Source organism: Pinus tabuliformis, chromosome 8, assembly GCF_031772625.1.
Source record: "Pinus tabuliformis cultivar Carrire ecotype Pingquan chromosome 8, CPIR1, whole genome shotgun sequence".
In the NCBI taxonomy this organism is placed as follows: domain Eukaryota; kingdom Viridiplantae; phylum Streptophyta; class Pinopsida; order Pinales; family Pinaceae; genus Pinus; species Pinus tabuliformis.
In genome coordinates this window covers 1,566,528,258-1,566,543,327 of record NC_142294.1, presented here as the reverse complement: position 1 = coordinate 1,566,543,327, position 15,070 = coordinate 1,566,528,258, and the positions used below count along the sequence as shown (strand labels likewise).

Genomic DNA, 15,070 nt, shown 5'->3' with positions numbered 1-15,070 from the left:
TTTTCAGTGCTGGATTTGCCTGTGGAGCGAGGAAAATTTCTCACTAGATTTTTGCCAGTATTTTTCTCTGCAGGATTGCCGGATTTGGCATCCAGATTATTGTACTCAGATTTCACTGTTGCTTAATAATATAAAACCCTCAACTGCTGCATCGATTTTCCCAAGTTGGGTTTTTCCGGGGACATTTGTCCAAAAATAACGGTGTCATTTTTATGTGTGCACGTGCTAGTATTTTCTCAGTTTCCAACGCTATTACTTCCGTAGTATTTTATTTGTGAAGGTTGCAATGTGATTTATTCAGTGTTTGTCGTCGCAAATAAATTGTTAAAATTAATTAACAATTAGATGAATAATTTCCAGTTGCTGCAATAGGATTTCAGTTTTGGAATTTTCACATGGTCTCAGAGCGTAAGTGATCAGCGGGAAGCTTAGAAATGAAGGAAAGAATTTTGCTGCTCAGAGCGAGCATTAGACCGAAATTCTCAAAGGCAGCGCAGTATCCAGACAGGTAGGTTGAATTACTGGGGCAGAAAAATTCGATTTTCAGTTGTAGGAGTGAAAAAAAGTCGAATTGCCCGGGATTGTAATTACAACAGTAAGAGGGAGCAACTGCAGCTCAGATTTTCACTGAGCAGATTCCGGGTTGGACGCATAGGGTTTTGCTGCAGGTTGCAGAAGCAGAATCTGCATCTGGTGGAAGAGAAAAGTACACATAGCAAAAGGAAAATTTTCCTTAGGGAACTTCGAGTCTCGGAAGTTCGAATTTCCAGTTGCAGATTGGAAATAGTAGCTAGCAGAGCCACACATTCCAGGAGGGAGTGCGAATAGCAGAGCCACAACCGAGCACAGGGAAAGAGGGAGTTTTCAACAATTTCAGAGATGACCACTCAGGTCTTAGTTGAAATTTCTAAGTATTACCCATTAGAAATTTTATTTCTATTCTTTGTTTTAATTTGCCTACTTGTTTAATTACTAACAAGTTATTTAACCATATAAACACTGAAATAAACACAATACAGTCTCAACCATCTATAGATCAATAGCTGAAAAAAATAGACAAACACCCAAGTGACATTGTTATTTTGGACAATCGTCCCCGGAAAAACCCAACTTGGGAAAACTGGTGCAACGATTTTGAGGGTTTTATTATTAAGCAACGCTTTTCTGAGTACACTGGGTGCCAAACTGGCTCACCCGACAGAGATAAAAAAATCTAGCAATAATACCTCTCTTTGGAAACAGATATTCAGAAAGTATGCTCCACGAAATCCCTTTCCAGCGTAATCTGAAGCTCAGCGTTAGCCCTCCTGGCCTCTGCGTCAACCCTTTGAGGCTCTGTGCAGCCTCTGTGGCTCTCTGCTTCACTCCTGAAGCCTCTACGTGGATGACACAGGCCCTTCTGGCCTCTACATAGTCTCTGCTGCCTTTCCGTGGCTCCCTCTGGCTCTGCACCTGCCTCTCTGCTTCTGCGCTGGTCTCTTGGCACTATCTCTGCCTCTCTGCCCCTCGCTGCAAACTACTCACTGCCCCTCGCTGCAAACTAATCACTGATTCGATTTCACTTAGCAAACCCCGCTCTAGAAAATCGAATGACTGATCAGTTTGGTGTATTTTCCCACTGACCCTCAAGCCTCCTCTTATATTTTTCTTGTTGGTCCTTCAACGACCAAGATTACATCTCTAATCAATAGCTAAGATTAGATTTGGCTTGATCCATGTCCTTTAGAACCTTCTAACCCAGTTTTATATTAATAACCATTAATATTTTATTTTTTCCTACGTTTAGACTTAGGATCTCCATTAAAAATATTAATTATTTTAATATCTCCTAACCGGGTAGAATCTGCCCAGACCATTTCTGGGTCTTGGAGATCTCACGTGCTTTAGCCTCTCCACCAATTTTCATGGTTAGAGCACATTTGATGCTACTCCAAATCAACACTCCCTTTTAGCGAGGAATGTGCTCTAGTAATGTTCCAAATCTGAACATCGCTCAGATCATACAACATCGGTACCTATGCTGATACTAGGCCTCCCCGCCCAACATCCTTTGCATTGCTGCATCGTATATTGCTGCCCATGGCTCTACAACTGCCACTGCTACATCTGTACGACAAATCCTCTACATCTGTGCTGCTGCTGGTCCTTTCTCCCAACACTGCATCTACATTGCAACCCCCTCTCATCATGCTGCATCGTGCTACTGCTACTGCTACTGCACTGCAACTTAGGTACTGAGAAGCAAGTAACTAATCCACCCAACTACTGACATCCTTGTCAGGCTAGAAACACTCCCGATGTCGAAGCTCTCTCTGCCGCTATCTCGTGCTCTATTTGCTTCTCTGCGCTGCTGCAACACATCCGTGCCTCTCGCACTGCTGCAAAACCCCTCTGCGCCTCCCTGCACTGCTGCAACGTCCACTATGCCTCTCGCACTATTGCAATTCCCACTGCACTGCCAGGGACTACTGCACTATAACACTCTTTGCAGCTTCATCTGCAACTATTTCTACCGACATTTGTCATCCTGCTACTCTCACTTTGGGGCTGTGGTAGCCAAGTATAATCCAAGAGTTTGGGTACTTCAAGGATCTTGCCCCTCATCACCTGTAGTCTTCCTGACTACAACTCGATGTCTCCCCACCTCTTCTCTAGAGGTGCATGAGCACTCATGGCACAATTGTCATCATCCTCTACTTACTTCTCCACCTTCGCTGGCGCTGCCTTGGAGTCAGACGCTTCTCTCATATTCTTCTTCCTTAGACAATGGTTCGCATAATGCCCTTGTTCCCCACAGTTGAAGCATTTAACCTTGGAGAGGTCTTTTTTCTCTCTTTCCCTGCTGCCCCGCAGATGCAAGAGCTGCATCCTCTTCCTCTTTCTTGACCCGAGCTCCTTTGCTGTTGCTTCTAGCTTTGGTTAGCGGTCTGATCTCTTCTTGTCGAAGAGTCGCCCACAGTTCTTCCCATCTTGGAAGAATCGCTCTGCCCAAAATACTTTGGACGAATGTCTCCCACTCCTCAGAGACTGTGTTTAGGGCGGCCCTCACCATCAATACTTGATTTGGCGTGGCCCCTATGGAAGTCAGTTGGTCCCGGATCTCCTACAACTTGCTGAGGAAGTGATCTATCTGCTCCCCCTTCTACATCTGGTACGACCACAACTGATTCTCTAGAAGCATCTTCCTTTGCATGGAGGTTCCTTGATACAACTTTGTCAAGGTGTCCCACATTTCCTTTGCCATCTTTTTCTCGGCAATATGCTGAACCACATGATCCTTGACCCCGTCAAGGATTATGCATTTCACCTTTGCCATTGCATCCTCATACTTCCCATTTTCAGCTGGGTCGACTGGGATAGCCACGACCCTCAAGGCGAAGGCCTTGATGCGATGTCTATCTAGAATGGATAGGATCCTGGCCTTCCAGATGGCAAAGTTGGACTCCCCGTCTAGCTTGTCCTGATCCCTAAGTCCATTCATGGCCATCTCTCTACTCTTCTTTTCAACTCCTTTGAGTCTCTACTTACCTCTAGAAGTTCTCTCTTCGACTCCCTCTGAGTCTCTACTTCCGGCCTGGAATATTTCTACTAGACTCCCTTTGAGTCTCGATTTCCCTCTTGGAAATCCTCTTGCCAACTGACGAATCACACCTCTCTGATCTCCTATGCACCTGCAACACTAATTTGGATTTCTTGGCTAGAAATTTGCATAGGTAGTGACTCCCTCTACTTTGGTTTTACCTCGTTAGGTACTGTTCTGTCTCAGTAGCAACAACACCCCACCAACTTCACTCTCTCCGATGTGCCCACAGCTTCTTATGCCCTATCAACTGAAGGACTGAGCCTCTTGGCTCTGTGCAATCCCGCCACTCGCTGAATTGCTCCACAAGCCAATTGCGTCAACCCTCCTAGTCTCTGCGTGGCTCTGTGAGCCTCTTCCACCTTCCTCAGCTTCTGCGCCGGCCTCTCTCTGGCTCGAACTGATGACGCAGGCTCTCTGCGTCAATCATTCTTTGCTACTTTTTGCTAGGAACAACTTTTGTCACTCGGGACAGCTGTTTCTGCTGCAAATTCTCTGATTCAGTTGGTGCCTTCAACTCTCCTGTGATCTGCAATGCTCTGATACCATGTTGAAATTTCTAAGTATTACCCGTTAGAAATTTTATCTGTATTCTCTGGTTTATTTCGCCTACTTGTTTTTTTACTAACAATTTATTTAACCATATAAACACTGAAATAAACACAATACAATCTCAACCATTTACAGATCAACAGCTGAAAAAAGTAGACAAACACACAAGTGACACTGTTATTTTTGGACAATCGTCCTTGGAAAAACCCAACTTGGGAAAACCGGTGCAACAATTATGAGGGTTTTATTATTAAACAACTCTTTTTTGAGTACACTGGGTGCCAAACTGGCTCACCCGACAAAGATAAAAAATTTGGTAGTAATACCTCTTTTCGGAAGCATATATTCGGAAAGTCTGCTCCACGAAATCCCTCTCCAGCACAATCTGAAGCTCAACATTAGCCCTCTTGGCCTCTGCGTCAACTTGAAACCCTCTGCATCAACCTTCTGAGGCTCTACGCAGCCTTTGTGGCTCTCTGCGTCACTCCTGCAGCCTCTGCGTGGATGACGCAGGCCCTTCTGGCCTCTGCGCAGTCTCTGCTGCCTCTGCGTGGTTCCCTTTGGCTCTGCGTCTGCCTATCTGCTTTTCCGTTGGTCTCTTGGCACTATATTTGCCTCTCTGCCTTGTACTCACTGTCCCTCGCTACAAACTGATCACTGATTCGATTTCACTTAGTAAACCGCGCTCTAGAAAATCGAATGACTGATCACTCTGGAGTATTCTCCAACTGACCCTCGAGCCTCCTCTTATACTTTTCCTGTTGGTTCTTCAATGGTCGAGATTACATCTCTAATCAATCGCTAAGGTTAGATTTGGCTTGATCCATGTCCTTTAGAACCTTCTAACCCAATTTTATATTAATACCCATTAATATTTTATTTTTCCCAAGTTTAGACTTTGGAACTCCATTAAAAATATTAATTATTTTAATATCTCCTAAACCGGGTAGGATCTGCCCAAACCATTTCTAGGTTTTGGAGATCTCATGTGCTTTAGCCTCTCCACCAATTTTCATGGCTAGAGCACATCCGATGCTACCTCAAATCAACATAGATCATGATAGGTTGGATGGAGCTTCCAACTATGTCATCTGGAAGACTAGGATGTCTTTCCTTCTAGACCAATATGACTTGAAAGCCTACATTGATAATGTAGTGGTAGTTCCTCTTGATGAAGACCAACTCAAGGAATATAGGAACGAGATGGCGCGAGCGAAGTGGTGGATCTTGGATAGAGTCCGGGACCATATAGTATCACATATAGCAGCCAAGGGAACGACCAAAGAGATGTGTGATGCTCTCTCCATGTTATACCAAGGTACATCCGAGCAGTGAAAGATGTTCCTAGAGGAGATGCTGAGATGCATTAGGATGTGAAGGGGGAAGGCATAGATCCCTTCTTCACCAAGATTCAAGAGCTTCGAGATCAACTGTCAGCTATTGGGGCAGCGCCTCAACCTTCAGAGCTAGTACTATTGGCACTCAACAATGTCGTAGAGGATTGACAAGTCTTTGTCCAAAGTATATTGGGTAGAGACATGCTATTAGGATGGGACAGAATGTGGGCCGATTTGTAGCACGAGGAATTGAGACGAGCTCTGTTGAAGAGCTCCACCAGTGGCAGCAGTAGTAACAGACAAAAGGTGGTGAAGGAGGAGGAGAATGTGGCCTTCGTATTTAAGGGTCCTAGTGAGGGGCAAGGGGAGCAGAGAAAGAAGGACCTATCTAAGGTCAAATGCTTCAGGTGTGGTGAGTTTGGCCATTACAATACCCAATGTCCTCTCAGAAAGAAGGACAAAGAGGGGAAGCAGGATCAGGTAGCAGCACATGCTAAAGATAGATAGGTTGCCCTCAAGGTTGGAGGTAGACTTTGCGATGATGGCAACCATACCTCTATGAGTGAGGTGGGGTGACTTGGAGTTGTGGCCATAGAGAGCTACAAAGACTAGGCAAGGTCCTTGAGGAGTCCACCTCATGGACCATTACCTGGTTACTGGGGCCCACAATATTCAATAGCAGGATGGATTAGTGGCATTTGATGCAGTCAGTCCCTAGAGTGACAGTTGCAGACTAGTAGCAGTCAGATGTTGAGGAGTGTAGTGCAATGTTGACAATAGAGTAGGTGGATCAGTGTAGAGTTGGCAACAACACCGATTCTTTAGTGACAGTGCAAATGCTAGTAGTAGTCAGGACTCGGGAGACAGATGCATCATACTGAACACAGTTGATTCAATATTTTGGATGCTTTTAAGTTGCAGCAGCAATAGAGTTGCAGTGTAGATGCAATGTTGGTAGCAGTACAGCAGGGTCAGCAGCGACACAGATGCAACATCAAAGTTGCGCAGTGGCAAACAGTGGCAGTAGCCAAACATCAGCAACGTGATAGGAGGTGATACAAAGACAAGGTGTTGTTGCAGAATGTGCAACACCAAACCACATTCCTCGCTAACAAGGAGTGTTAGTTTTTGTAGCATCGGATGTGTTCTAGCCACAAAATTTGGTGGAGAGGCTAGAATACATGAAATCTCCAAAACCTAGAAATCGTTTCTAGAAATTCCACCTAGAGATTGCTTAATTAGATTATTAGCTGATTTTTAAATATTTCCTAAGTCTAAACTTAAGGAATATGGCTAATTGATGAGAATTAATTAAGTCAATGAGAGAATTCTCTAGAAACTCACACAGGGCGATCCAACATGATTTGAGCCATCAATTTAGATTATCTTGGTCGTTGGAGTCCCAACATGAAGATATAAGAAGGTATCGATGTGGTGATGGAGAATGCATCAGAGTCACTTGGAGAATTTGATTTTCCAGGGTAGCAACAGTCAGTTGCTGGAGAGTTCGTCTTCAATGAGGAAGCAAAGACAGTGAGGGGAAGGGACAGTGAGGCTAGAGGAAGATTTCTAGATCCAGTGAGTGCATTTGCAGAGAGGCAGAAGAGCCACAGTGAGGGTGACGCAGGGAAATTCGTAGAGGGTTTCAGAGGTCAGTTTTCAGTGCCGGATTTGCCTGTGGAGTGAGGAAAATTCTTCACTAGATTTATGCCAGTATTTTTCTCTGTAGGATTTCCAGATTTGGCATCTAGATTATTGTACTCAAAGTTCACTGTTGCTTAAAGTTGGGTTTTTTCGAGGACATTTGTCTAAAAATAACGGTGTCATTTTTATGTGTGTGTGCTAGTATTTTCTCAATTTCCAGAGCTATTATTTCTGCAGTATTTTATTTGTGAAGGTTGCAGTGATTTATTAAGTGTTTACCATAGCAAATAAATTGTTAAAATTAATTAACAATTAGAAGAATAATCTTCAGTTGCTCCAATAGGATTTCAATTTTGGAATTTTCACAATTCTCGTTCATGTAGAAGGATGCTCTTGAATCAATATACCATATACTACTATCTGTTGAGCTTGCTATGCAAGTAATCAATGAGAAATCTTTTTCGAACTAGGCAAAAAATGCATCTACCTCCATTGATGCAACTACATGATCCTTACTGGACTTCTTTTGCTTAGGACACTTAGTAGCATAGTGTCCAAACTCATGGCAATGGAAGCAGTTGATCTTGCTTAGATCTTTCTTCTTACCCTTCTGACTGGATTTGATCTCTCCTTGGCTCTTGGCTTTGCCTACCTGGTCAATGTTCTCCTTGTCCACTATCGTAATTGATATACCATCTATAGTTCCTCTCCGGATCTCTTTTTGAACACTATCAAATCAAAACCTTTCCCAATTGGGAAAATTCTCTCTCCCACTAACAACATCGTGGAAGCCCTGCCAAGAGTTGTGAAGTCCAAGGCAAAACTCATAAGGTCATGATCAGATACAATGATTCGGACTTATGCAGAAACGCAACAAAATACAGAGATAAACATAAAGACAGAGATGCAACAGAAATGAACTTCATTTCATTAACATCAAATAACTCAAATATGCTTACATATAGAATGGAAATAAACTAGCTCGAGCGATGGTAGCTTATCTCTGAGAAGATATGTGGCGGCTACATGCCTCTGAAATGTGTTACAATGAGCCCTTAAGGGCCTTTTTATTATTGAGCAACAAAGAAAAACCCTAAACAACCAAAACCCTAATCCCAAAAGATGAAACACCAAGAGTTTGTGAGCCACATTGGGGTTAGTTGGGCAGAGTCCATATATTACAATATTTATTCAGACATGCATATGTACATTGTATACACATAAGGGAATGTTTGAAGTTTCCACGGAATATGAACCACCACCTTATTTACTTACATTTTCAGCTGTATCATTTATAACCGTTTTTCAAATTCCTTCCGTTAGCTTTTGAGTTAATGCATCTTCTACTTTAATTTTACTTTTAAATATGATGCAAATGCATCTCTGATTTCGCAACTACTAGGTGTAAAACATGTTTATTCACACATGCACTACTGATTAAACAAAAAGGTATGGTGCGATATCTCTATCCTTTGCCCAATAAGTAATGTTGCATTGTATTCACCAACTGCTATGTAATGTCGGTCTCAACTAGAATCTAATTCTATTAGTTCTTGGCACCAGCTGTTGCTCTTTCGAGAGATCATAAACCTAATCAAAGTGACGAGCGAAAGCGAATCGAGGATGCTGGAGGATTTGTCATGTGGGCTGGTAAATTGTTAATATATTTCCACACTTACTGAAATTTGTGTAAAGAAAGTACTGCCTTCTCATTCACTGGGCTGGGGACAATTTGATGTGACTTCCTTTATCTGTGAATGCTTAAATCATGTTTCACATAAATGCAGGCACATGGCGCGTTGCGGGTGTACTTGCTGTCTCACGGGCATTTGGGGACAGGTTTTTGAAGCAGTATGTTGTAGCTGTACCAGAAATTCAGGTATAAATAGCTTCACTCCTGGGTAGGAACCTAGGTTTTATGGTTGATTTATATACTGACATATCACTTTTAAGAAACAAGCATCTTACACCTAGGCGTTTTGCTTTTAGTGCCCCAAATTACGGTTTCATTATGTAATCAATGTTCTTACGTCTCATCTTATCTGGAAATGGACTTATGTCTAAATACCATACGCACCAATTTCATTGAATACTCTGATACCTTGTACTTGGAAATACCTTCCATTTGTTGCCATAATATCTGTTGTGAATCTTTTGACTTTCTTCTGTGATTACCTGAGAGTCTTCTTCAATTATAAGATCTTTGATAGCTAGTTTAAGGGCCAGGTTTATCACCTTACTGCCCCGCTGAGTAACTACAGTCTACTGTCTGATATGTAATGGGGATAGTCACGAGACCATCTCTGTTGTTATGCTGGAAATATCATGTTGGAATTGAAGATGTTATTTGTTTCATTTCACTTCAGTTAACTATGTTTTATCATTTTATGTTCTCTGGCACTATTCACTATCAAAGAGCTGAAAAACTAGTTTTCAGTTCTTATTTCCGATCCTTTACTATGGTTCTTTTTAGAGACTCTTGAGTCTTATCTTGCCTATGACAGTATTATCTGACGTGGAATAACAGGAAGAGATCATTAATGAGGGTGTTGAATTTTTCATCATGGCAAGTGACGGATTATGGGATGTCGTTTCTAATCAGGTCTGTGCAACTCGATCGTTTTTTGACGATATCCAAATATTCAGTAGATTGGCTTCTTCTAGATGTTTATTTAGTTTTGAGGGTAATGACTTTGCTATTTAGGTGTCTAATAGCCATAATACTTCTAATCTGGTAAGTTTCTTTGCTCATTGCTACCTTCCACAGGAAGCTGTTGCTATCATTCGGTTTATTGAGGATCCAGAACATGCTGCAAAAAGACTCACAGATGAAGCATTTCGAAAAGGCAGTGTAGATAATGTCACTTGTGTTGTTGTACGCTTTCATCACAGTTGATAGAAGCATTCTTTCATTGTTTCTCCAGAGTGCTATTGCTGTCTATAGTTGTACAGTGCTTAAATAATGGATCGGCACATCTGTGCACATGCCTGACATTCTTTTGTATGTCTTGATTAATTTTGATGGCCCACCATTTTATCTGGGCTAGTTATTATCGATTATGTCATTAGTTATATTAATGCATGGAATTTTTTGTAATGCCAGTTTTTATATTAATGCATATATGATAGAGAATTTTCATCGGACATTGGTCAGATATTTGAGGTAATTATTAGGATCCGCAATATGGTCAACCCTAATTTGTTCCATGGGCTAACTTGACTAAGGAACTTGAGCTTGAGTTTATGTTGATTGCGAATTCCCGCGCACAAACAAAGTCAATTGTTGACTTTTCTCCTTGCAGGTTAGATGTAAACCATTTTCAATCGACATAAAGATACCCGATATAACATTTTAAAAAATCAATCAGGCCAATATTTTTTAAACAAAACCCACTGATATACCACCATTTATATTGGTTCAATGTAGATAATCCAGATCTCACGAGATCCGTCAAGGCAAAGTCTTCAAAATCAATCAAACCAATAATTTTTAAACAAAACCCGTTGATATACCATTTATATTGGTTCAGTGTAGATAATCTAGATCTCACAAGATCCGTCAAGGCAAAGTCTTCAGAGAACTAGGTGACAAACCCCATCCGGACCCTAACTTACGATCAAAGGAAAAGAACAGTGTTACCATACTGTCGAGCCTGTGGATTTCGAGTTCACTCGAATTCGACTCTGCTCTTGGAGCGGATTGAGCGGAGTTAGCTTCTCAGTCAGATTGACTTGGTGTGCCTAACTTGAAAAATGATGTTTTTTTGCCTAACTCGATTTCACAACTGTTCATCAATATCCAGCGGCATAATCCACGCAGTCAATAGCAACTTATTGAAAACAGTCAATAGCAACTTATTGAAAAGACTTCTGATGGTTGGAATAGGCCGCGTCCCTTACTGGAATTTGTTACTTTGATGATTTTGCTAATTAAGAAATTGGAATGGGCTACTTTAATGATTGTGTTAATTAAGAAATTTGATAGGATGGTATAAATTTAAAGATGCTACCATATTCTCGTGGTTGCCACTGGATATAATTCACATCACTAACTTTTTTCTTGTCTAAACCATATGTTTAAACTATATTTAAATTAATTTTTTACAAACTTGATTAAAATTTTACTGTACAAATAGTTTATCACCACCTATGAAGATTAGAAAAAATAAAATTGAAAATAAAAATTATAAACCCAATTTGAAACGTGGCTACATTCATTATGAAAGGTATGCATTGGATTATAGAATATGTGTATGTTAACCTATGCGTTACATTACATTGTCAATGTGTGATTTCAAAAATTCTAATCGTTAGAATATCCATTAACGTGTGCATTGCATTTTTATGGGTTTCAAAAATTCTAGTCGTCGAAATATCCATTAACGTGTGCATTGCATTTTTGTGCGTTTCAAAATTTCTAATGGCCCAAATATCCACTAACGTGTGCATTGCATCTCAAAACATGTCCGTACATCCAAATTCAGGGGTTTAGTGCCATATAAATTTGGTGGCCAATATCCATTAACGTGTGCATTGCATTTTAATGGGTTTCAAAAATTCTAATCGTCGGAATATCCATTAACGTGTGCATTGCATTTTTGTGCGTTTCAAAATTTCTAATGGCCCAAATATCCACTAACGTGTGCATTCCATCTCAAAACATGTCCGAGGGTTTAGTGCCATATAAATGTGGTGGCCATGTGTCATGACTACTGTGATTTATGGAAGAGTGGTTCCTATTCTATTAATCCTCTAGAAAATTTTCACCAAAGCTTTTGTCCATTCAACTCTAATGGTTTTGTTTGCCCATTCAATTCCAGAAGGGTTGATTTATGGAAGAATGGTTCCTATTCTATTAATCCTCTCAAAAATATTCACCAAAGCTTTTGTCCATTCAACTCTCCAATGGTTTTGTTTGCCCATTCAATTCCAGAAGGGTGCATTTCCAGAAGGGAGAAGGGTGCATTTACGCTATTGCATCTCAAAACATGTCGAGGGTTTAGTGCCATATAAATGTGGTGTCCATGTGATATCCACTAACGTGTGCATTGCATCTCAAAACAAGTCTGGGGGATTAGTGCCATATAAATGTGGTGGCCATGTGCCATGACTGCTGTGATTTATGGAAGAGCGGTTCCTATTCTATTAATCCTCTAAAAATTCTTCACCAAAGCTTTTGTCCATTCAACTCTCTAATGGTTTTGTTTGCCCATTCAATTCCAGAAGGGTTGATTTACGGAAGAACGATTCCTATTCTATTAATCCTCTCAAAAATATTAACCAATACTTTTGTCCATTCAACTCTCCAATGGTTTTGTTTGCCCATTCAATTACAGAAGGGTGCATTTCCAAAAAAGAGAAGGGTGCATTTACACTTTTACTTTTAATATTAGGTTTTAGGTTTTAAGTTTTTTAAGTTTAGGTTTCACTTTTAATTTTATGTTTTACTAGATTTTTAAGTTTTAAGTTTTAAAATTAAATTCAATATTATATTTTATGTTTTAGATTAGATTTACTTTTTACTTTTAACTTTATGTTTTACTAGATTTTTATGTTGTATGTTTTAAAATTAAATTAAATATTATATTTTGTGTTTTAGATTAGATTTACTTCGAAGTTTTGGATTTACCTTCACTTTTTTAAAGTTTAAGTTTATGTTTTACTGATTTTTAGGTTTTAAGTTTTAAAATTAAATTCAATATTATATTTTATGTTTTAGATTTTAATTTTATGTTTTACAGGATTTTAGGTTTTAAGTTTTAAACCACTTCAAAATCACTACAATGGTATCATACTCACGAAATCATATATATATATTTCATCATAACGTTAACCATTCCTAAATCATACTTCAAAATCATGAGTTAAATATTTTAGTATTTTCTCTTTCTATTTTATATTTTTATTATTTTATATTATCTTCAGTGTCTTTTAACAATAATGAACACATTCCACTAAGCACAATCAATGGTAACTTCACAAAAATGAATGCTACTATTTCACTTGGTAGAACTAATATTTCATAAATGCCACAAGGGCCAACATGTCTTCGAGACTTGAACCCACTCTACTTGGACACAAACTGTGAACCATAGCACTTGAACTAAGTTCCTTTGACATATTATCTCTATAGTTAGATAAAGTATTAATTAATTAATAATTAAGTATTCTTAATCATAATAATAATAATAATTATTATTATTATTGATATTAATAATGAATAACAGGTTCAAAAATAAACTTTTGATATATTCTTAACAACACTTCGCTTGAGAATGGCGATTACAGGCGATTTCCATAAGGGTTTAGGGTAAAACCCTAGATTTTATTGTAGCACTTTGCAGGCACTTGGAGCTGGGTACCCATAGACCGATAGTTCCGCTCATCGTTTCCGTTGTTGCCGCACGTCTCTTTCCGCTGTCGGTTACTGCTTGCAACATGGGCGATACGATGGAAGTCGAGGAACTTGATTTTTTCGAGGACCCTCACCCTGACCGTGTCATTTTCGGAAACCCTAACCTCTTCGCACCAACATCTGGCTCTTCTCTATCGTTCGACCCTGCTTCGACTATTTTGTCGCCGGTGGTTTCCTTTCTGGGGCACTGTACTGATCCTTTGTACATTGGGTTGCTTTCCATTGAATCTCCAACGTTGGATTGCCCTCCGTTATCTCCCGGTACACTGCACTTTCTCACCACAAACACTCCTCCATCGCCCTCTTTTGATCCCCATCCGCCCATCTCGACTTTCTTCACCGCGTCGCTTGAAGTCATCCACGCATTCGAGGTTCCAAACCCCCCCTCTTCTGCACACTCACCATCGAGATGCTTTGAGACTCCTGCGGTAAAGGTAAAGTTTGCAAAAAACACCCCTTTGGAAGGTTCACCTGATCCGTTGGCAGACCACCCATCAGCACCTCGTACAGGGAAGTGAAAGACAAAGTGTGTGAAGGTGACTTCAAAGGACATCACCATCCGGTTTGGTGAGACCTCTGCTATTAGAGAAGTGGCATATATGGCCAACACAGTACTCGTGGGGCATGTTCGCGGCAGAGCTTATTCGACCATCAGAATCACACTATGGGTCAAAGAGATTTGGGGTGGACTGCTTAAGGAGTTGCCCGAGGTGGAGGTCTTGCCCAGGGTCTGGTTTGCCCTACATTTTGCGAAAGAAAATTACATGGATTTGGTCCTTGCCAGGTATTGGCACATTGAGATGGCATTGGTACTCCTCAAGAGATGGAGTCGCCTCTTCGATCCAGAGAGAGAGCGAATTGGGGCGGGGCCACTCTGGGTGCGCTTGCCAGGGCTCCCATTATAGTATTGGTGTGAGGAGGTCTTCATCAGGATCGGGAATGCCCTCGGTACCTACCTGGACCATGATCAAACTTTTGTGCAATCAAAGAATAGAACCCTTGCTCGCATCTTGGTCCACTTGGATACGCGCGAGGGATTGGAGGAGAAAATTACACTTCAATGGGGGAAATTCACCAGGGTCCAGATCCTGGATTATGAGGGAGTCCCCTTCCGCTGTCGGCGATGTCACAGGGTGGGTCACATCTTCAAAGACTTCCCTCTCATCAAGAAATCAGAGGACCCTCCAAAGGCGTCAGCAGCTCCTTCGAAGATTGACTCGCCGGTTGTGCAACGCTCTCCTGTTCAGGGCCCTTCTCCCCCGGCCAACAACCCCTTCCCAACGTCGGTGGACGAAGTGCACATATCAATCTCGCCTCCACTCACCAGATCTCGGGCGGCTGCTGAAGTTGCAAAAGCATCGAGTATTCCTCTGACCTCTCTATCTCCTTCAATTGCATTTTGCACATCTTTTGTTCCACCTTCCATTATCACTTTTGTGGCTCACTACACTATGGCTACTCCTCCCTCTATTGCCACTGCTGCACCCTCAATTCAATCTTTATCCACATCCTCCACCTCTCCATCTTCCAACTGGATTTCAA

The 15,070-nt window shown here is 41.0% G+C and overlaps 1 protein-coding gene across 2 annotated transcripts in view; it reads left to right on the top strand.

Moving 5' to 3' along the window:
- The window catches only part of LOC149242001 (putative protein phosphatase 2C 59), a 36,200-nt gene extending 25,990 nt beyond the window's left edge, over positions 1-10,210 (top strand). The window contains exons 6-9 of one of the 2 annotated variants that reach the window (XM_089374110.1): positions 8,677-8,763; positions 8,901-8,992; positions 9,641-9,715; positions 9,881-10,210. In XM_089374110.1, coding sequence (XP_089230236.1) covers positions 8,677-8,763; positions 8,901-8,992; positions 9,641-9,715; positions 9,881-10,009 — 383 coding nt within the window. In that variant the 3' untranslated portion in view covers positions 10,010-10,210. Of the gene's footprint in view, positions 1-8,676; positions 8,764-8,900; positions 8,993-9,617; positions 9,716-9,880 lie in introns of both variants that reach the window. The other variant, XM_089374111.1, reaches the window with a different exon arrangement.
- Positions 10,211-15,070: the final 4,860 nt, after the last annotated feature.